General features: G+C 42.5%; 1 protein-coding gene across 3 annotated transcripts in view; it reads left to right on the top strand.

The window, feature by feature from the left end:
- The first annotated feature begins 21352 nt into the window (after window positions 1–21352).
- Window positions 21353–23476, top strand: part of cadpsa (Ca2+-dependent activator protein for secretion a) — a 628699-nt gene continuing 626575 nt past the window's right edge. For all 3 annotated transcript variants that reach the window (XM_060835662.1, XM_060835661.1, XM_060835663.1), the window contains exon 1: window positions 21353–21809. In XM_060835662.1, the coding sequence (XP_060691645.1) occupies window positions 21474–21809 (336 nt within the window). In that variant the 5' untranslated portion in view covers window positions 21353–21473. The remainder of the gene's footprint in view (window positions 21810–23476) is intronic.

Raw genomic sequence — 23476 nt, 5'->3', positions numbered from 1 at the left:
TTCGGAAGGGATGAGGTTGGAATGTGTGAGGGTGAGTGGAGAAATTGAGGCAGCTGATGTCACATCAGTGGGAGTGAGCAGCAATGAAGAGGTATAGAGCAGGTACGAGACTGGCAGGGAGTGTCCAAGTGAAAGAGGGATGTTGGAGATGGGAGGAGGGGTCCTTGGAGGGTGGTTGGGACTTTTTGTTGAAGAAGAAAGCATGGAGGCAGAGGAGGCAGAAGAGCTCCACGTCATGGCAGGTATAGAATTTGTGGAGGTGAGGGCAGATAGGCACGAACATGACCCCCTCACTGAGGACAGACCATTCAGCCTCAGAGAGTTCGAGGCCAGGGCGATGGTGAAAATGTAGCAAGGCTCAGGGGTGGGTTTTTCGGGAATCGCAAGGAGGCTAAAAGAGGGGGGGGGAAGGTTGATGGCCAGTAGTAGGTGAAGGTTGGGGTGATGTGGTGGGTGTTATAACTGCCCTGGAAGAACCAATAATGCCCTTGGAGGAAGCGCTTTGTTTCTGACAATGATATCTGCCAACTTAACAAGCATCAAATTAACCAGTCATAGCTCATTGATCCATGTGTTTTCAATTTCCCTCCATTTTAAGTAACAACATATAATAGTTTCTGACATAAGTCAATATACAAAAATGTTTACAAATGAAGGATAGCACTTCACAAAGAGGTAAAATGGCCATATTATAGAGTTTTATACAAATGACCAATCTGTATGTTGTCAGCCAAAGAGCTTTAGGTTTTCCACTGGCATGGTCATCCTACCATGAAATAGAACCTTTTTTTAAAAAGGTGCAACCATTTACGTAACTGCAATTAAAACATCTCCACTCTGAACAACAACTATAACAATGATACACACAATCTATTCTTAGAACTCACAGTGTATTAAGCTGATCCCTGAAGCTCTGACAGTTTTTTGCACTGGACCCACAATTTAAGTATATATACCTAATTTTAAAGATTTAATCAACTTACTTCTCAAGTTCTTTTTCAATAAAACAAAAATGTGTCAATAATTTCCCCATGTAAAAACTTACATTTCGGGATCCCCCCAAGTCATTCCTCTTAGTGTTCTAATCTCTAATGTATTCATGTTTTTATGAAAGCAAATGTGTGAATTATCTGAGAGTAGCTGAATGAATTTCCCAATAGGAAGAATTATTACAGTGGAGATTCAACACAAGGCAGCAAATTTAGTGACTCTGGCCTTGCTCAGCAGCCTCCTACCACATGTTTCAATATTTGTTGCAAGACATTCCACTTGTTGAATTTAACCTCATTCTTGAGCAGAACTTCATCCTGGCTGAAGCTACTGAAGGTCAAGATAAAACGCTGACATTTTCCAATTTTTTGTATAAATTACCTTTAGCAGTTCTTCCAATTGTTAGAATCTAAAGCTAAAGAAAATCAACTGATTCAATTGATTTTTAAAGGAGATGGGGAAAGAATTGAGAATCCACCTTCCTCTGACTTCACATTGGAATCCAAGTATCATGCCAAGAGTTGGACACCTTCAATTACCTTCAACATTGAGTTAAGACAGTTCAAATAAGCTTTTGTTTGTCATCAAAGAAATGAAGTACATTCTAGATCCTGATTTGCACAGTTGGTAACAGTTCTCATTGCACTGACACTTGTAAACATGGTTTAATGATCACACTCAGGCTTTTGTCCTTGTCTACCAGGAATTCAAATTCAATACAAGAGATTTCTGGGAATATTTCTTTCTGTGATTTGTGAGAGTGACTCCCTTCCACAGTTACTCATTACAGATTGTTTTGTGGCTTAGCCTGGTTGCTATGTAAGTGGATTACATTCTGGAGATGGCTAATTTTACCTTATTTGATAAAATAACTATTATCTGTGAATTGAATATAGTCTCAATCTTAATAGATAACTAAATCTCATATAGCCCATTTTAGTTCAATCTGAAAAGAAATCACAGTCTGTATTTCATCCAGGAACAAAAGAAATCATTTAAAAATTAAAGAATTTTGAAAGCAATATGTGAGTGTATAGATTTAATTTCACTTTACACAGGTTAAAAACCAGGAAAATAATATTTTACAATGCTAAATACTGCATATTTAACACCAAACATGATGACCATTGAGAATTTTCATGCCTAATATCAGAACTAATATGAAAGTGATTCCATTATTAATTTTATTTGAAGTCTCATGCCCTAAAGATTGTAAACTTTTATATGTTTGAAAGAATGCGGAGATGTTGACTTCTTATTTCTAAAGTTGGATACTGGAATGTCACTTCAGACCTTTTTTTTCAAAAATACTTCCTGGGAGAAATAATTATGCTAAGTAAACAGCCAGAGCCTTACAGACTATAGAATTGCGCTGAACTGTTTACAAAGAAGTTACATGTCTGAGTTTGTGGCTGTTGGGAGTCTTGGATGGTTTGGATATTGTTTGGGAAAGTCACTTGAGGTTTAGCCTGCCCAACTCATCCAGCAGCTACCCAATTCATCCTTTCCCAGCTTTTTGAGAAAAGTTATGTTAGAATCCAGGGTGAGAGCTAAACATCTGATGTAGCAATTCTCCTGAGAAGCTACAGGAACACTTCTTCTCAACCTGTCTTGAACAAACAGCTTCTGACAATATGCCAGTAACAACCACATATGTCAAGTGACCTTACTGGAGGACGTAAATCATAAAGCTACTTGGAACATTTAATGTTTTATCATTTTTCCTTCAAAAAGTAATGGTTATTTGATCCAAGTGTGTTCTTTAATCTTAATCTCTGTCCAGAAAGTTTTATTTTCCTTTCCTTTAGCCGGTGTGTTTCTGTAGCTGTGTTAGGTTATTTAGAAGACTGCTTACCTATTTCAGACTGTGTGTTAATCAGCTTTGCATGTTTATTGAATAAGTCTTTTTTATAATAAATCATTAATTTTGTCACTGGTTAAAGAAGAATGCTTGTTTGTTTTTGTGTTCTAAAACTAATGTAGATGAAGTATGCAATTGGCCAGATCAGTAACTGAGTAAACCATTCATACATATGTTGTGCCCAATTGAGAGACTGCACTTCTTCAACCATAGATATTACACATAAGTGTTTACTCATCCAAGATAACCCAAAGATGTTAAATATGAAGTGACTTTTTAAAACAATTGACCATTGTAGTACTTGTGAATATAGCAGACCGCTCAAGGTTAGACATAAGACCAAAGGCAAGGAAGTCTGACCTTCTGAAACTAGTCCAGAAAGTTGAAGCTTGAAGTGAGTGAGGAATTAGAAAAGGGCAGTGCTTATCAGCAGAAGAAAGATGCACTTTAGAGAAAAAAGAAATGAATGAGCATTTAAGAAGTTGGAACTAGAATTGCAAAGTGAAAATAAGAGAGGCAGAAGACAAGGAGAAAGAAAAGAAAAAGGGCTTCAGCTGCTGGAAGTTTAAAAGAAGTAAGTTTTGACTCCAGTGGAAATTTAGGTGAGGAAATGTTGGACACCAAACCAGGGACCCAGTGGTGAGATGTTTAAATTTGTGCAACCCCTTCTAAAGTTCAAAGGAAATGCTAGGGATGCAGTTCTTGTTTCCTTTGAAGAGATAATTAAGCAGGGTCACCAAAAGAAACCTCAACTCATGCAAAGCAGACAGATTGGCAGAGCTAATGAAGGTGAGGCTATGCTTCCTAAATATGCGACAACAGATTAGGGGGTTGCAAAAAAGGCTGATGAGTTCTATGCTGATGAATTAGTCCTGAGATTTACAGGCAGACGTTTCAGAATTGCCGGAAGTAGCCTAAGTAGACTGTAGCTAGAATTCAAAAGGATGAAGCACTATATATACTCATGTATAAGTTATATTTTTAGACTATTTTTAAGGGTCGACGATTATATGGATACTAGTTTTGAGTGGCTGAAAATGGTAGTTCAAAATACCATATTAGTAACAGAAGTCGATTTGATCGCACAACTAGTTCCAGTTCAAGAAGAAAAACACAATGAATTATGGTTAAGGTAATTACCGGATAAAAACAAGAATGAATTACTGATAGGAAATCTTATTCATACATACCAGTACGAAAATTTAACATGTCAAAGACTAATTGAAATCCTGCAAAATCACTGTTCAGCATTATCATAGCCTGGTATAATGGCACACTTCAAATGAAACTTTTATTATATTCTGAATGTGTAAGCTTCTTAAACTTTCCAGCCAAATTCTTCCATTTCCCCCCTTTTTACTCTCGTATATAATGAACCTCAGCAACGCTAACAAATTTGTTAAAGAATTAATGATATATGTAGCTGATATATCTCACTTTTATTCTGATATAATGGCACTATTAAAATGATTAATATTTTAATGATATTAACTTTTGGATGTACAGTGAACAAGGTGCGATAAGTACCAAAGACTGAGTACTGGTCTGAATGAATGAATCAATCAAAATGTGCTGCAGTAAACCAAGTAAACCTCCAAATGAATGAAGGAATAGAGATGCAATATAGTAAACAAAGAGCAATCAGAAGAGTTACCTTTACGAATGAATGAATGCGATTTCATTTAAGCGGGTTAATGGGAACTTGCAGTTTCTTTTGTAAGAGGTTTATAATGCAATATAGTAGGGTCGACTTTTACATGAGCTATATGGAAAATACAAGATATCTGGCCAAGAATAAGGGGTCGATGTTTACATGTGATTGACTTTTTCACATGTATATATGGTAAATGAACTTTGATTGCATGGATGGGCACTAAAGGTTTAGGCGATGTGTGAGACCCTTAGGAAAATAATTCTTCTGGAAGAATTTAAATATTCACCCCCTCCATAGAGAACCAAAAGCGAATCATTAAAAGCCAAAAAGCAGGCAGGATGACTGATAGTTATGAGGTTGTTCATAAATCCAAACTGATTATATCATTCCATAAACTTGAGTCGGATAGACGGTGGGAGGGTGATAGGAAGCAACTTGCCAAGGATGAGCAGGAATAGCTGGGAATGCCTCCTCCTCACATGAGCAGGAAAGGCACTGAAGGGGAGAACGACATTGGAAAGCTGAGATTATCCATTCTCACTAGCTAGGACATCTTTGTGAAGATATTTGTGAAGCTTACTATGTTCTTGGACTTGCAGTTCTTGGAACATAATTTGACAATTGCTCACAAGCCAAATGAAGTGGTGCTTCTTTAAGTGCTGCTGAAATAAAACAACGACTACTTTGATTTATAAAACTTTTACCCCACTAATTGATCCCATGTTTACTCCTGTTATGCATGCAATCTCTGCTCAGTCAGGTTCTAGGAACTATAAAGGAGACTGCAGTGATTGAAATGAAGTTGGTCAGGTGGATCTCATTGACTATGAGATCCTTGATTGGGGCTGTTACCCTGGGCCAATCAGGAATCCCTGGCTGACCAAGATAAACAGGAGATTGACCTCCTCGTGGGCCTACTCCTGGGCCTGGCCAAACTGGTCATAAACTAGTCCAGGCAGTGGGCTGTGGAGGGTGTTATTAGGGCCTACTGCTTGCCCCTCTTCCGTCAGAGCCCAGGTGTCTCTGAAGAAGAAGCACGCTGTGCCCACCAACACCCTGGGGTTGTTCAGGGAGAGGTGGGTGCCGCAGGGAGTGGAGTGCATCATTTCCCCCTCCAACTCTATTTTGATTTAATCCCTGCCCTCACCTTGACTGTTTGATCACACAGCATTGCCCTTTTGTGAAGGGCACTGCTTGTCACTGGCCACTCTGGTGTTTTCCTATCCTCCTGGTGGTGGAAATTGAATAAAGATTCGTGCACTGTGTCTCACACCTGCACACACACAACATGGGTGCTGGGGAAAAAAATAAGCACTACCGCAGTTAGGCGGTAGTGTGGGGGTAAAAAAGAAATAAGAAAAAAAAGAAAGAGAAATAAATAAACGGAGATTGACCTCCTCATGGGCCTACTCCTGGGCCTGATCAAACTGGCCATAAACTGGTCCAGGCAGTGGGCCATGGAGGGTGTTGTTAGCGCCTATTGCCTACCCTCTTCCGCGGTTACGTCAGAGCCCAGGTGTCTCTGAAGAAGGAGCACACTGTGCCCACCAACACCCTGGGGTTGTTCAGGGAGAGGTGGGCGCCGCAGGGAGTGGAGTGCATTATTTCTCCCTCTAATTCTATTTTGATTTAATCCCTGCCCTCCCCTTCACTGTTTGATCACACAGCATTGCCCTTTGATGTGAAGGGCACTGCTTGTCACTGGCCACTTGGGTGCTTCTTTTCTTCCTGGTGGTGGAAACTGAATAAAGTTTTGTGCACCTTGTGTCTTTCACTGTGTCTCACACCTGCACACACACACACACACACACACACACACACAACATGGGTGCTGGGGGAAAAATAAGCACCACCGCAGTTAGGCAAAAAAAAAGAAAAAGAAAGAAAAAAAGAAGAAAAACAAAACAAAAAAAAACAGGAGATTGATCTCCTCATAGGTCTACTCCTGGGCCTGGCCAAACTGGCCATAAACAGGTCCAGGCAGCGGACCGTGGAGAGGGTTGTTAGGGCTGATTGCCTGCCCCTCTTCCACGGTTATGTTAGAGCCCAGGTGTCTCTGGAGAAGGAGCACGCGGTGTCCACCAATACCCTCAAGCTGCTCAGGGAGAGGTGGGCGCTGCAGGAAATGAAGTGCATTATTTCCTCCTCTAATTCTATTTTGGTTTACTCCCTGCCTCCCCTTCATTGTTTCATCACGCAGCATTGCCCTTTGATGTGAAGGGCACTGCTTGTCCCTGGCCACTCTGGTGTTTCCTTTTCTTCCTGGTGGTGGAAACTGAATAAAGATTCATGCACCATGTGTCTAAAAAGAAAAAAAAGGAAAAAAATAAATAAATAAACAGGAGATTCAGTCTAGGGATTGGCTCTGAGCTGGTTAGCCCCAGCCAGTGTACTTTGCACGTGTAAATAAAAGGTGACTTGGTGATGGGATACTGGCCTCTGTGCAGTTATTTTGGAAACAGCTAACCAATAAATATTTGATGAGGCATCGGGAGAACCGACAATGTCCCTTAAATGGTGCCTTGAGATATGTTCAATTCACTGGAACAGGCAGATGAATTTTAATTGAAATATGATATTTCATCCTAAAGATGATACCTCTGACAATACAGCATTCTCAGCACTGAGCCAACATATCACCTTACATTGTCCATTAATTCCTGTGTTGGGTGCTTGAACCCAGAATTGGCTGATACAGAAATTAGAATGCGACCATCTTGTTAAGCTATGTAAATAGGATAAAAACTATCATTGGAAAATGTATTTTGAACCTTGCACCTATCCAAAACGAAATTAATAAAGTACAATATCTCTGATTTCAGATTATTTAAGCATTCTAAATGACAATTGTCACAAGGTCTGGAGGAGCCTTTGGTAAACCTTATCAAAGCTATTCTTATCTAGCTCTATAGCTTCATAAAGTTTAGCACAAACTCCAATTGCAGACATAACTTTGGTGAAATTACGAACTCATAGCAGAATGGCCCTGAGGAGTCAATGTCAGCTCTGTTATCTCCTGAAAAGAATTGTCTGCAGCAAAATTGCACTTAAACTGCATGTGGATTAGTTTTTAAATTGAGAGAAAAAGGGGGTCATTGACCCTTTTTATGAGAAAGCATAGAATAGCCTAAAGGAGTAAGGAATAACTCAAAAATTGTCAGTCTTATATTTTCATTTATTAGTGGTGCTATCAGTCTTATATTTTCATTTATTAGTGCGGGGAAAACAACTGATTCCACAAAATAAATGAAACTAAAGAAAGGGACAGCTGTTCATCTTCCCATCAGATAGGAAAGTAATGGTGTTATAGCCTGTTGTGGTGTCAATAGTCACTGTGATATTGCCAATATTGCAGGACAGTCATGTTGACAATTATTCCTCTGAATTTGCATTGGGATCCTAATTTACAGACAGGACACAACCTTCAATCACAAAAAAGTTGAAAGCCACTGACTGTTTGACTTGTGCCATTCAGTGTAATCTTTGAAAGGACTGTGATATGAGAGTTTTTTTTAATCATTTGATATTGCTTAAATATCACCAAGGAATAATGTTTTCAAAAACTGCAATGCTTCTTCAAGGCTATTGTTGTACTGAATCCCCTGAGGGTAAACTTGGAATCCACAATGAGGGTTAGTTTCGCCTGTCACTGCCTCACATGGCATCAACATCAATTTCACTAGTTTCCAAATATCTCTTCCCCCCCCATCCCAGATCCAACCTCCTACTCAGCACCACTCTCTTGATTTGTCCTATCTGTCCATCTTCTTTCCCATCTATCTGCTCCATCCTCAGCTCCGACATATCACAATTACCTCCTACCTGCATCTACCTATCGCCTTCCCAGCTACCTTCCCCCCATCTCCACTCCCACCCTCCTATTTATCTCTCAGTCCCCTCCCCCCCTCCACATTCCTGATGAAGGGCTTATGCCCAAAACATCGACTATCCTGCTCCTTGGATGCTGGCCCCTGACCTGCTGTGCTTTTCCAGCACCACACTTTTCGACTCTCATTGATCATGCTGCACATCGATGTCCTCATGTTATTCTGAGATTCCAGGTAATGGTAACTCACAGCATTTTCCCCTACAGTTCCTTCAAAGTTGCAGCAGTAACATGACACACAACAGTCAATAAGCATTTCACTCTTGTTCCAGGAAGGTAATAGATACTATTTTCCAACATGCCAGCACATCATCCATGTTCCTGCTAAATAATAGGAGCCAATTGGATAAGGCCTTGAGCTTTGCAATCATTTTACAGTTCAAACAAGTGCAGTGAACTATAGATTGCATACAGAGTATGATTTGGACCATAAGCCAGTAGTATTTCATTATTACAGTCATACAGCATTTATTATATATATATATATATATATAGTCGTGTGTACTTTTACATTAAAAATACAATGAAAAAGTAACACATATAAATCAAGTTTTCTTCACTATAGGAAAACATTCCAGCTCCTCATCTATAATATTTTTGCTTGAAAGTTACATGGGCCGCTGACTAACTTGATATGCTAGCAGAATGAAGAAGATGAATTCTGATACAACAAGGGGAGAAGGGGATACTGGATTTCTTCCTCTTCACTCCTTGTTCTACAACCAGAGGTTTTATTAAAGGATGCAGTTTTGTGGAGTCAGGATGTACTTGGCTGTGTGCAATCTTGTCAGCAGACAGATATTCTTGAGTTGAATTCAATATAAGTTAGTCTTATTGTACCAAAACATACCCAGAAAGGAAATATTAAAGTTATAAGCTGTACAAATATGTCATACTTCCCAGTAACGTGCACAAAATCTTACTGAAGCTCCAAGCATGCAGAAATATCCAACTTGGTAGTATTTTAGAGATTAAATGTTGCCACATTAACAAGACTGCTTAACAACAAGAAAAGGTAATAAAGATTCACCCACAGGCCGAAGAGTTGGTTTGAGGTTGTGGCTGGTATGTTCTTTTCCTCCTGGAAAACACTGCTGTAGAACCCCAATCGCTTTCAAAGGCTATTTTTAGCTGTAAGAATGCAGACTCATATTGCTTTCTAAACAAGACAAAGTTCAAATCTTAGATGATACATTGCAGAGAGGTGGGGTGACATGTTCACTCTAAGCTTTCACATCAAATGTTGTATCACATGATCCCCAGGTTAGTTGTGTATTCTAAAGGATAGTTGATCAGCTTATGCTTGTCATAACTTCCTTGTTGTTGCTGTGATAGCCAAGGGGATTATTGTTTTAATATTCCAGTCATTAACTCCTGAATTATTCTTCCTGTTCAAACTTCCAGGATGCCTTTGAGTCTCTCGGAATCTCCATGGAGTGGAATATGACTTCACCAGTAAGACATAGCAGCCACTTTTAAGACATTTGGAGATGTCGGTGTTGGACTGGGGTGTACAAAGTTAAAAATCACACAACACCAGGTTATGGTCCACAGGTTTATTTGGAAGCACTAGCTTTTGGAGCACTGTTCCTTCATCAGATGGTTGTGGAGTATAAGATTGTAGGACAGAGGATTTATAGCAAAAGTTTATAGTGTGATGTAACTGAAATTATATATTGAAAAAGGCCTGGATTGTTTGTTAACTCTCTCATCTTTTAGAATGACCACCATTTGCGTGGGGACCCCTCCCACCATGTACATGGCATGTACTCATGCAACTCAGCCAACACTTTCTATCTCACAGCTAACCAATATGTTACCTTCCCTATAAACCTCTGCCATCACCTGAAGACAGCTCAGTGATGCAACACCAGATCACTTTCCTTTGTGCAGGATATCACTGACACCACATACTTTTCCTTCATGGAAGCACCTCACCAGTGAACAGTATTTTGAATTGGAAAATGGGAACAATCTTTTCACACACAACACATAGACAGTCACAGAAACAGCATCACGCAAGGTCCTGCAATCTACCTTGATAAGATTGTTTAACTTGAGACATTATACAAACCTACCCCCCAGTATTTAGGCAAAGGTAAAGTCACCATAGTCTCAAAGATGGGCCAATGGGCCAAAGAGTGGCAGATGGAGTTTAGTTTGGATAGATGTGAAGTGCTGCGCTTTGGAAGGGCAAATCAGGGCAGGATTTATACACGTAATGGTAAGGCCCTGGGGAGTGTTGCCAAACAGGGGGACTTTGGAATGCAGGTTCATGGTTCCTTGATGGTGGAATTGCGGGTGGATGGGATGGTGAAGAGGGCATTAGGTATGCTTTCCTTTATTGGTCAGAGCATTGAGTGTAGGAATTGGGAGGTCATATTACCGCTGTATGGGTCATCTTTTGGGCCACTTTTGGAATACTGGTTTTAGAAAGTGTTCAGAGGGGATTTGCAGGGATGTCACCAGGCTTGGAGTTTTGAGCTATGGGGAGAGGCTGAATGGGCTGGGGCTCTTTTCCCTGGTGCGTCAGGGGTGGGAGTGTTGAGCTTCTAGAGGTTTATAGGATCATGAGAGGCATGAATGGGGTGGGTGAACAAGGTCTTTTCACTGGGGTGGGGGAGTCCAGAACTGGAGAACATAGGGTTGGGGTAGAAGTAGAAAGATTTGAGGGGGACTTAAGGGGCAACTTTTTCACACAGAGGGTGATGTGTGTTTGGAATGAGCTGCCAGCGAAAGTGTTGGAAGCTGGTCTAATTACAACATTTGAAGGACATCTGGATGGATACATGAATGGTAAGGGTTTGGAAGGATATGGGCTAGGTGCTGGCAGATGACACTAGATTAATTTAGGATATTTGTTCAGCATGAATGAGTTGGACTGAAGGGTCTGTTTCAATGCTGTACATCTCTATGACTCCCAGTAGAGAGACTTAACCTGAGGCTCAACACATCTCAGGGAATGAGAGAGGTTGAGAAGAAGGACATTCATGGCAACCTCCACTGGTACTGGAATTGAATCCATGCTGTTGGCATCACCCTGCATTGCAAACCAACTGTCCAGTCAACTAAGCCTCCTCCATAATTTAAACCTCTGCTGAATGTGGCATTATACGTTATCCCATATAGTATTTTTAAAAATTCATTTGTGGGATGCAGGTGTCAGGGGCTGACCAGCATTTATCAATTGTTCCTAGTTGCCCTTGGTGGTGAGTTGACTTCTTGTACTGCTGGAGTTAACCTGGTGTGAGTTGACCCACAATGCCATTAAGGAGGGAATTCCAGGACATTGACCCAGTGACAGTGAAGAAATGGTGATATATTTCTAAGTCAGGATGGGGTGAGTGGCTTGGAGGGGAGTTTGAAGGTGGTGGTGTTCCCATGTCTCTGTTACCCTTGTCCTTCTAGTTGGAAGTAGTAGTGAGTTTGAAAGGTGCTATCTGAAGATGTTGGCAAATTTCTGGTGTGCATCTTATGCCAGAGAGCATTGCAGGTGGAGAGAGTGAATGCTTGTGGATGTAGTGACAACAAAGCGTGCTGCTTTGTCCTGGATGGTGTCAAACTTGTTGAGTGTTGTTGGAGTTGCACACATCCAGGCAAGTGTGAAGTATTCCACCACACTCTTGACTTGGGCCTTGTAGATTTTGGACACATTTTGGGGAGTCAGGAGGCGAGTTACTTGGTGCAGTATTCCTAGCCTCTGACCTACTTTTGTAGCCATTGTATTTATGTGGCAAGTCCAGTTGAGTTTCTGATCAATGGCAACACTCAGGATGTTGATAATGGGGGATTAAGTAATGATAACACCATTGAATGTCAAGGGGCAGTGGTTAGATTGTCTCTTATTGGCGATGGTAATAGCCCGGCATTTTTGTGGTACGGCTGTTACTTGCCAATGTCAGCCAAGCCTTGAAATTGTCCAGATCTGGTTCCATTTGAATATGGACTGCTTAAGTATCTGAGGAGGATGTGATCTATATGGATCTCAGTAAGGTGCTCGACAAGGTACCCTGTGGGAGAATGGTGAGCAAAGTTAGACCTCATGGAATACAAGGAGAACTAGCCATTTGGATAAAGAGCTGGCTTGAAGGTAGAAGACAGAGGATGGTGGTGGAGGGTTGCTTTTCAGACTGCAGGCCTGTGACCAGTGGTGTGCCACAAGAATCAGTGCTTGGTCCACAACTTTTCATCATTCACATAAGTGAATTTGATGTGAACTTGGGAGGTATAGTTAATAAGTTTGCAGATGACACCAAATTTGGAGATGCAGTGGACAGCGAGAAGGTTGCCTTAAAGTAACGGCACCTTGAACAGATGGGCCAATGGGCTGGTGAGTGGCAGATGGAGTTTAGTTTGGATAAGTGTGAGATGCTGCATTTTGGAAAGGCAAATAAGATCAGGACTTATACATTTAATGATAAGATCCTGGGGAATGTTGTTGGGTGGGAAGACCTTGGAGTGCAGGTCCATGGTTCCTTGAAAGTGGATAGGATGGTGAAGAGGGCGTTTGTAATGCTTTCCTTTATTGGTCAGATATTGAGTATAGGAGTTCAAAGGTCTTGTTCCTGCTGTGCGGGACATTAGTTGGACCACTTTTGGAAAACTGTTCGCAATTCTGCTCTCCTTCCTGTCGGAAGGATGTTGTGAATCTTAAAGGGGTTCAGAGGAGATTTGCAAAGAGGTTGCCAGGGTTCGAGGGTTTGACCTATGGGGAGAGGCTGAATGGGCTGGGACTGTTTTCCCTGGAACATCAGAGGCTGAGGGGTGACCTTGTAGAGGTTTGTAGAATCGTGAGGGACATGGATGGGATAAATAGACAAGAGTCTTTTCCCTGGGGTGGTGGAGTCCGGAAGTGGAGGGCATGGGTTTAGGATGAGAGGGGAAAGATATAAAAAGGACCTAAGGGGTAAATGTTTCATGCAGAGGGTGGTGCGTGTATGGAATGAGCTGCTGGAGGAAGTGGTGGAGGCTAATACAATTACAGCATTTGAGGGGCATCTGGATGGGTATATGAATAGGAAGGGTTTAGAGGGATACAGGCCAAATGTTGGCAAATGGGACTAGATTAGTTTAGGAGAACTGGTCGGCATGGGCGAGTTAGACCAAAGGGTCTGTTTCTGTGCTGTACATCTCTAAGACTTTAACACTATGACATACACTGCAGGCAAGGATGCCCTGAGGCATGGTACATTGGTGAGACCAAGCAGAGGCTACGGCTACGGATGAATGGACACTGTACAACAATCAACAGATGGTTTTGTGTGTGGGAAATCATGTCTCACAAACTTGATTGAGTTTTTTGAAGAAGTAACAAAGAGGATTGTTGAGGGCAGAGCGATAGACACGATCCATATGGACTTCAGTAAGGCGTTCGACAAGGTTCCCCATGGGAGACTGGTTTGCAAGGTTAGATCTCATGGAATAAAGGGAGAACTAGCCATTTGGATATAGAACTGGCTCAAAGGTAGAAGACAGTGGGTGGACGGTTGTTTTTCAGACATAAGGATCAGTACTGGGTCCTCTACTTTTTGTCATTTACATAAATGATTTGGATGCGAGCATAAGAGGTACAGTTAGTAAGTTTGCAAATGTCACCAAAATTGGGGGTGTAGTGGACAGCAACGAGGGATACCTTAGATTACAACAGGATCTTGATCAGATGGGCCAATGGGCCGAGAAGTGGCAAATAAGAGTTTAATTCAGGAAAATACGAAGTGCTGCATTTTGGGAAAGCAAATCTTAGCAGGACTTATACACTTAATGTAAGGTCCTATAGAGTGTTGTCGAACAAAGAGACCTTGGAGTGCAGGTTCATAGCTCCTTGAAAGTGGAGTCGCAGGTAGATAGGATAGTGAAGAAGGCATTTGGTATGCTTTCCTTTCTTGGTCAGAGTATTGAGTACAGGCGTTGGGAGGTCATGTTGCGGCTGTACAGGACATTGGTTAGGCCACTGTTGGAATATTGTGTGCAATTCTGGTCTCCTTCCTATTGGAAAGATATTGTGAAATCTGAAAGGGTTCAGAAAAGATTGACAGGGTTGGAGGACTTGAGCTATAGGGAGAGGTTGAACAAGCTGGGGTTGTTTTTCCTGGAGCGTCAGAGGCTGAGGGGTGACCTTATAGAGGTTTACAAAATTATGAGGGGCATGAATAGGATAAATAGACAAAGTCTTTTTCCTGGGGTGGGGGAGTCCAGAACTAGAAGGCATAGGTTTAGGGTGGGAGGGGGAAAGATATAAAAGGGACCTAAGGGGCAACCTTTTCACGCAGAGGGTAATACGTGCATGGAATGAGCTGCCAGAAGATGTGGTGGAGACTGGTACAATTGCAACATTTAAGAGACATTTGGATGGGTATATGAATAGGAAGGGTTTGGAGGGATATGGGCCGGGTGCTGGCAGGTGGGACTAGATTGGGTTGGGATATCTGGTCAGCATGGAAGAGTTGGACCAAAGGGTCTGTTTCCATACTGTACATCTCTATGACTCTATGACTCTAGATAGAAGTGTTCCCTCGCAGTCGAGATCACTTCAGCAGTCCGAGACATTTGACTTCGGACCGTCAGATGACTGTCCTCCAAGGCGGACTTCGGGACAGGCAACAACAAAAAGTGGCCGAGCAGAGGCTGGTAGCTAAGTTGTGTACCCCTGGGGATGGCCTCAACCAGGATCTTGGGTTCATGTCACACACACACACACACACACTCCTGCAGACCCATACACTCACATAGACCCTCTCTCATATGCTCACACATACACTCTCACACTCACACACACACCCTCACAGACTTAAAACCACTTTACACTCACATTCACACACATATACACACTCTCTCTCAGACACTCATGACATCACACCCCCTACACACACACGCACATGTATGCAAACATACACATATAAGTTTGTGGGGTGAATTTGTACTTGCAGAGTTATATTTTACTTTGCTCAAAAACTGCATGAATCCATGTAAGATTCTGTAAATTCATTTTTTAGATGAGAATCAGTCTGACCATCGTAGCACAGACAGTCTCACACAGGACAGCTCACACCTTCAGTGCATTATCTGGGCCGACATGACACCAATTGTTAAAGTCCACTCGAGAATGTAACTTTTAAAAAGGTTTTGTGACCTACATATGAAAGAACTGAAACCAATATGGTCATTCTAAAAGATGAGAGACTTAACAAACAATCCAGGTCTTTTTCAATATATAATTTCAGTTACATCACACTGTAAGCTTTTGCTATACATTTTGTGGCTTACAATCTTATATTCAACAACCACCTGGTAAAGGAGCAATGCTCAGAAAGCTAGTGCTTCCAAATAAACCTGTTGGACTATAACCTGGTGTTATGTGATTTTTAACTTTTAAGACAGCGTTCTTTGTTTAGCTAAGCGTCTTTTTTCAAAAGAAAAAGGTGATATGTGACCAGCTGTTAAAATTATGAACTAATATTCCACACAGAAATTCTCCATGATACTTTACTATCTTGTCTTCATTATTCAAAACTTCTCTGAAATTTCTGTAGTCTGTCAGGCTGTAGCCTCTGTGCTCCCCCTTTTAATTAAAACTTTGAATGGAACAGGAATAGGCCAATTAATGGTTCAAGACTATTTCACCATTTAGCTCAACAGTGGTCAATCTGATCCTTAACTCTACATACCTGCCTTTGTTCCATATTGCTTAATACCCTCACATTAGAAATTACCTTGGGGATAAGTTATTTGCCCCCAGTTTCACCTTCTCATCCCATGCACTGACTATATCAAATGGACATGTATCTAATTGCACAGCCAAATTGAATTAAATTGAATTGAATTGAATTTATTGTCAGTCACGTGCACCAAGGCACAGTGAAAAGCTTTGTCTTGGGAACAATACAGGCAGATCACAGAGTTAAATAGCATAGGTAAGTAAATGATAAGTAAACAGTGTCAAAACAAAACCATGGGTACAAGCGAATGCTAAGTGTTTGTGAGTCCATTCAGTATTCTAACAACAGTAGGGTAGAAACTGTTTCGAAACCAGCTGGTGTGTGCATGTTCAGGCTTCTGTACCTTCCCCCATTGGTAGAGGTTGTAGAAAAACATTGCCAGGGTGGGATGGATCGTTGAGAATCCTGGCAGCCTTTCCTTGACAGCAGGCCTTGTAGGTGGATTCTATAGATGGGAGGTTGGCCTTTGTGATTGTCCGGGCCAAGTTCACCACTCTCTGTAACCGTGTCCGATCTTGAATGGTACAGTTGCTGTACCAGTCAGTGATACATCCAGGCAGAACGCTCTTGAGGGTGCACCTATAAAAGTTGGCGAGGGTATTTGCCATCATGCCAAATTTTCTCAGCTACCTGAGGAAGAAGAGACGTTGTTGGGCCTTTGTAACCAATTCACAGGAAGAGTCCAAGAAAACATGTTGTTGATGGCCACTCCCAAGAGCTTGACACTCTCTACTTGTTCCATCTCTGTGTTGTTCATGTGTAGGGAAGGCATGAGTAACATCCCACCGAATGTCAATAATGAGTTCCTTGGTTTTGCCAGCATTGAGAGCTAGGTTGTTCTCAGTGCACCATTTTTCTAGATCTTCCATCTCCCGTCTGTAGTCTGTTTCTTTGCCATCTGAGGTTCGACTGACTATGGCGGTGTCATCAGCCAACTTGTAAATGGCATTAGTCTGGTATTTGGCAACGCAGTCATAGGTATACAGTGAATACAGAAGGGGACTGAGTACGCACCCCTGGGGGGCTCCAGTGTTGAGTGTTAGTGAGGATGAAGTATCATCCCCAATCTTCACTGATTGTGGCCTGTGGGTCAGGAAATGGAGGATCCAGTTGCAGACAATGGGGCTTAGTTCAAGATCATTAGGTTTAGTAATCAGTCTCGAGGGGATAATAGTGTTGAAGGCTCAACTGTAGCCAATGAGTAGGATTCTTCCGTAGCTGTTGTTGGTGTCAAGATGTTCTAGGGAGGAGTGAAGGGCAAGTGATATGGCATCTGACGTGGATCTGTTGGTCTGGTAGGCAAATTGGAGTGGGGCAAGAGTAGTGGGGAGGCTGGAGTTGATCAATGCTATGACCAGCTTTTCAAAACATTTCATGACCACTGAAGTCAGGGCCACTGGGGTAGTCATTGAGATATGCTGCATGAGCCTTCTTAGGCACAGGGATGATGTTGGCCCTCTTGAAACAGGCAGGGACAGTGGCCTGCTGTAGGGAGAGGTTGAAGATGTCCGAGAAGACCTCTGCCAGTTGATCTGCGCATGCTCCGAGTGCACGGCCTGGTACTCCGTCTGGTCCCATCACTTTCCTTGGATTCACACGAAGGAAAGCTGATCTGACCTCTGATGCAGTGACTGTTGGGATAGGTTCATCAGGACTTGTTGGAGTAGGTGTTACCCCTCCACCGAAATTCTGCTCAAAGTGAGCATAGAAGGCGTTGAGATGATCTGGGTGGGATATGTCATTGTCTGTTGTCTTGCACTGTCTCGCTTTATAATCGATGATGTCATTCAGTCCTTGCCATAATCACCGGGTGTCTTACTGTTTCAGAAAGTGCAGCATTAATGTTAGTCCTTGCATTCAGGCGTGGGCATTCTGGAATATGTCTGAGTGATTTGCTGTGCCTTACTGATAGTTCTGTCCTTCTGCAAACTCTTCTACTGCATTTCTGCACCTCTCATTGAACCACTTTACCGGTCTCAAATCTGCACTCAAGTTTCATAGGTTTTGCAATCACTGTGACATCTGCATTGGTGGCAGCAATAATATTATTCAGTGCAAAGTTCCTAGCCGTTATAAAGGTAAGCAGCTGTCAATCTTCACTGAAGTGCCACTAGAAAACAGCTAATGAACCCTGTCAAGAAACCTAATTTTCATCAGAATTTCCCACATAAGTTCTGCACTAGGAAGAAAAGAGTTGAATGCCTTAAGTAACATATATGCTGGAGTCTATACCAGCAACATTTCCAGCTTGGGAGGGGGGGGGGGGGTGGGGGATCCTGTCCAATATTAATCACATTTCGATTAAAATTACATTGGAGTATTGTACTGTTCTGGGTGCCACACTTTTGGAAGGATGTGAATGCATTGAAGAGTGTGCAGAAGAGGTTTACAAACAATGGTTCTGGAGATGAGACACTTCAGTTATAAAGAACATTTGGAGAAATTGGGACTGCTTTCCTTGGACTGGAGAAGACTAAGAGGAGATTTGAATTAACTTTTCAAAATCGTGCAGCTCTGATCAGACTGGATAGAGAGAAATTGTTCTCACTCCTAAATTAATCAAGAAACACTGTTCTTTTGTAGTACCTCTGCTTGTTGGGGAACTGCACTGATTATCTGTGAGTGTTTCCTCTGCAACGGTAGGCACAAATCTGTTCAGGTAATTCTGGCCAGCAATAGTAAGGATGGTGATGCCACGGTAGTTGGATCATTATGATTTCTCTCCTTTTTTTTGTACACAATGATGAAAATGGCACCATAACAGTCCTGTGAAATCTTGCCCAGCTCTCTGTCAGCACTGACAATCTCAGGAAGCTTGGTATCAAGGGCAAGGCCACCACACTTCATGGCTTCAAGTGTAATTCCATCAACTTTGTGGATTCATTCATCTTTTTCTGGTTTATGGAGGTCACACACTTCATCCTGAGTTCAAAGGCCAGTGATCCAAACTGACCCTTGTTGGTGTGCAGTGTCTGGCCATCTGTGCTCTTCATGGGGTTTTGGGTGTCATATGCTGGTCCATTGATAGAATTTAGTGCCTCATAAAAATTTCTCATGTTGCCAGAATCAGCGTACAGTTGTGTATATTTTTCTGCAAGTATGATTCACCAGCCATTTTGGATAATCCTCCGATGACCTTGAAGAACACTGGATATTTGGCACTCTGCTATTTTTTCTCTCTCTTGGCTGGCCGACTGAGCCAGATGAACTTAATGTTCTGACCTCTTTATTGCTGGCAGTTTATAGATTTCCTCACTATTTCCATCAAACTAGACCCTGTTCTTCTTTGTGCTCGATCTGATTACTTCGGAAGCAGCCAGTATTGCATCTTTGACAGATTTCCAGAACTGGTCTGGCATGGAATGAGCAGTGAGGTTGGGGGTGTTCAGTCTGGTCTGTAAGCTTGCTTGATACCTATCTCTGCAATATGAAATTAGCAATCTCTTTGCTGAGTTGTTTCCTGGAGTTGGATTTGAAATGGAGGTGCAGCTCTGAGTGAATAAGACAGCAGTCAAAACTAGGGGATATATTATCAAGGTGAGAGGAGAACGATTTAGCAAGAACGTGGGGGGCAACTTTATTACTGTGTGGTTAGTGTGTGGAATGAACTGCCAGAGGAAGTGGTGGATTCAGGTATACAGTTACAATGTTTAAAATTCACTTGAATAAGCACATGAACAGGAGAAGTTTGGACAGATGTGGGCCAAATGCTGGCAGGTGGGACCAGTTTAGTTTGGTCTTGGACAGTTGGGTCTGTTTCCATATTGCATGACACCATGGTCTACCTGACAAACAGCACTGAACATGGCTCTAACAGACAGGACATCCTATAGGTCACTAAAACGTAGTCTATGTGGTCTCGAAGTGATCTTTTTTTGAAAGATGTGGGTTATGGACACTTCCTGCAGATTACCAAGAGTGGACGTCTGTTTTTGGTGCAGACAGCCTTATTGTTGTTCAGCAGTCATCACCTCAGGGCTGACCTCAAGATCTGGTCTTTAAATTCCTGCCCCATTTCAAGCCATCTGAACATTTCAGAGCGAACGCCGCGAATCAGGAGCGATTGTGGAAAACTGGATCAGGCCATGTAACTCCCTGCTCCACTTACCCTCCTCCTGTCAGCCCGAAAAATCATGCCGACACCTGTAAAATATGCAAAACTTCGAGAATACGTTGAAACACATGTCGGTTGCTTGACAAGCCACGAAAAAGCCGATTTCACGTTTTATGAATGGGTATGTAAAATCCTTTACATTTCCTGTCTTATCATCGTCCCGCAGCAGGGGGCGCAGGGGGTGGCATTCCGCTGAGATCTGCTTTGAGAGCGAGCGTTCACTCAAAATGTTGGTGTTTTAAAAATAAAATGTGTAACCTTTAACAGTCCCTTTGCAAAACCTGTGGAAAACCTACCGTACTTAAATACATTCAGAAAACAGGTGATGACTTAGAAGGAAGGTTCCCGTGGAAAATTGGTCTTTGATGAGATGGATGGTTTTCAAAGCCAATATCTCAGATGACATTCAAAGAAAAATCTCCTGTGATCTCTGGGAAATGGAATGGATTTTGGGGTCATATGGTCAGCCTGAAACAACTTATTTTTGGGCATTTTTATTTCTGCGAATGACCGAATCCACACCATCCAGTTTCAGCCTGCTGGCAAAATCGTGGACTTTTTTCTTTCTAAAACACAAAATGAATATTATTCTCGAGAACTAGGAAGCTACCTTGCGTTTATGTTTTTGCTTCCTTATCCATGTGCACAAATGCGGTTTAAGTAAAGAGCGGGGATGCAACTTCTACAACATCAGGGAACCTGTCCATTTCTCCCGTGGAACGAGTGGATCTTAGTGTCTCAGTTCAACACTTTGAATTCGATGGTGATGAAAGGGTGGTCACCCCGCCCCTTCCCCCCCAGTACAGTGCGAGTGAAAAGCTGGAACAATATTGAGAGTTGAATCAGAATCTCAAGCTGTTAATCTTTGCTGGTTTCAGAGGTGCCCACCCCCACCGCATATATAAACAGATTGGCCTCTGTCTATGCTGCAGACCTGTAGTGTAAAGTGCTGGCCATCCATCACATTGTACTAATAGAACCGGGCAGGCAGAGAGAGAGAGAGAGAGAGAGATTGTGGATGAATTAAGCCTCGATCCCGGACCTGTGCACGTCTCTCGTACCTTGTGTCGGTGAGAGCAGGGTTAAATGACAAGAACGTAAGCACTCGGCTTCCTGTCTGCTGACAATCCGTGCAAGGCACAGGGCAGCTGGCTTCCTTTCTGTTCTATTTACTCGCACGGTGCCTGCAGTTTTGCTATTTCTCTTGGTTGATTCCGTGCCGGAGAGTGCGAGCGAGCAGGTGAGGCGCCACAATGTTAGACCCGTCGTCGAGCGAGGAAGAATCGGAGGAGATAGTCGAGGAGGAGAGCAAGGAGGTGCAGGCTCCGGCCCCGGGCAGTCGCTTGTCCCCGAGCAGGACCAGCGAGAGCAGCGGGGGCTTACAGCCGAGCAGCCGGAGCAGCAGCATCCGGCCGTCCAGCCCCAGCCCCTCTGTGGTCAGTGAGAAAGAGAAAGAGGAGCTCGAGAGGCTGCAGAAAGAGGAGGAAGAGAGAAAGAGAAAGCTTCAGTTGTATGTCTTTGTGATGAGATGCATCGCCTACCCATTCAATGCCAAGCAACCTACAGATATGGCGAGGAGGCAGCAAAAGGTAAGTCAGCCAAGGAGGACGGGATATATAATATATATAAAATCCTGCCTCAACACATCAGCAAGCTTTCTGGTTAACAAGGGGGGGAAATCCTCTGCAACAGCTTTAACCTCGTGTTAATCAGCTGATGGGCAAAAAAAAATGCAAGCAGTTTTTGACATTGCTGATGCCTTGCCTCTGCCGAAGGAGGTGCTGGAGATTTGATCGATCTGGGTGCTTTCTTTCGCTTCTCACTGCGGTAACTGTCCTCGGCCAGTTACAGAGCGCCCAGAGGAGCCAGGCTGCAGGCACACACCACTTTGCACTTGCACTTGCGCCCTTTAAATACAGGCAATAATTAGCAGTTCAAGGTGACTTTTTAATCATGGCGGGGGGGAGCTAAAGACAAGTTTGCAGTGGCTTTTGTATTTGAGGCTCCCCTTTCGAAATTGCAAGCTGGTCAAACTCTGCCCACGAATGCAAAAAAAAACTTAATTCCAAACGCACCGTGATGGAAAAGGTCTGAGAATTGTCCTTTGTTCTCAGATGTGGGTATTTTCTCATTGTCCAACTGCAAATACCAGCGTATGGAGTAAAAGCATGCCATTAAACGAACCCAAGATCGATTTGCAATGTGGCTTATTTTGCTATTTTGTAGAAACACTCTCCTGTTAGACAAATAATCACAGAGTACCTGCACTCCGATGAGAACATTGGGCGTTATCGCTCCCGTGTACTGATTCCTGTCACCGCCAAGTGGCGCTGACAATGGCTGTTCCTCCCACTCTCACTTGGTCATACGTTGCAGAATCAGCACGCGTATTGTATTGAACTCAGAAATATTTACTTTAGGCTGGTACATTATCAATTAAAGAACATGTAAGTGCGGATAAGAGCACTCCCTAATTTATGGAACAGCTCTTGCCTGTCCATGAATGGGCCGTACGAACAGAGATCATTTTTTGCCATGTTGAGGGATGACGACCCTTCTGCATTGCATGTAGTATTTACTCTCCCTCCTGGTACAGTTGTCGTCGGGATCACTTTAATTTGCTTCCGATTTTGTTTTTGCAATTTGGTTTAGATCCTTAACTCTGAAAGGGGAGAGACTGAAAACACTCCTCTTGCTGGAGGAACGTTCCTGTTCCACACTTGGTTTCAGTCTGAGCATTCACTGTGAGGAGTTATGTTAGGTGCTGCTAGGGCATGCCACATTTTGTAGGGTATGATTAATTATTAGGTAAGAAAGTAATTTAACGTTAAAGTATGCAAGTGTGAAAGACGTGAGCAATAAATTTGTGATTTGAAGGCTGTGTAAATTAATTCTCAAGAAGTAATTTACTATTGTTAGGGCAAAAAGTAACATTGATGCATGTAATATTTGAGTAAAAAATGAGGTCTGCAGATGCTGGAGATCACAGCTGCAAATGTGTTGCTGGTCAAAGCACAGCAGGTTAGGCAGCATCTCAGGAATAGAGAATTCAACGTTTCGAGCATAAGCCCTTCATCAGGAATCATTTGAATAAATATATTTGTGGATTTGCAGAAAGTAAAAAAATGAATAGTTTATGATGAAGGGCTCTTGCCTGAAATGTCAATTCTCCTACTCCTTGGCTGCTGTCTGACCTGCTGTGCTTTTCCAGCACCACACTCTCAATACTAAAATCATCACAGTCCCGGTCTACATA

Source organism: Hemiscyllium ocellatum, chromosome 14, assembly GCF_020745735.1.
Source record: "Hemiscyllium ocellatum isolate sHemOce1 chromosome 14, sHemOce1.pat.X.cur, whole genome shotgun sequence".
NCBI classification, from domain to species: Eukaryota; Metazoa; Chordata; class Chondrichthyes; order Orectolobiformes; family Hemiscylliidae; genus Hemiscyllium; species Hemiscyllium ocellatum.
Note: the sequence above shows the minus strand (reverse complement) of the source record. Positions and strands in the feature narration are given on the sequence as shown.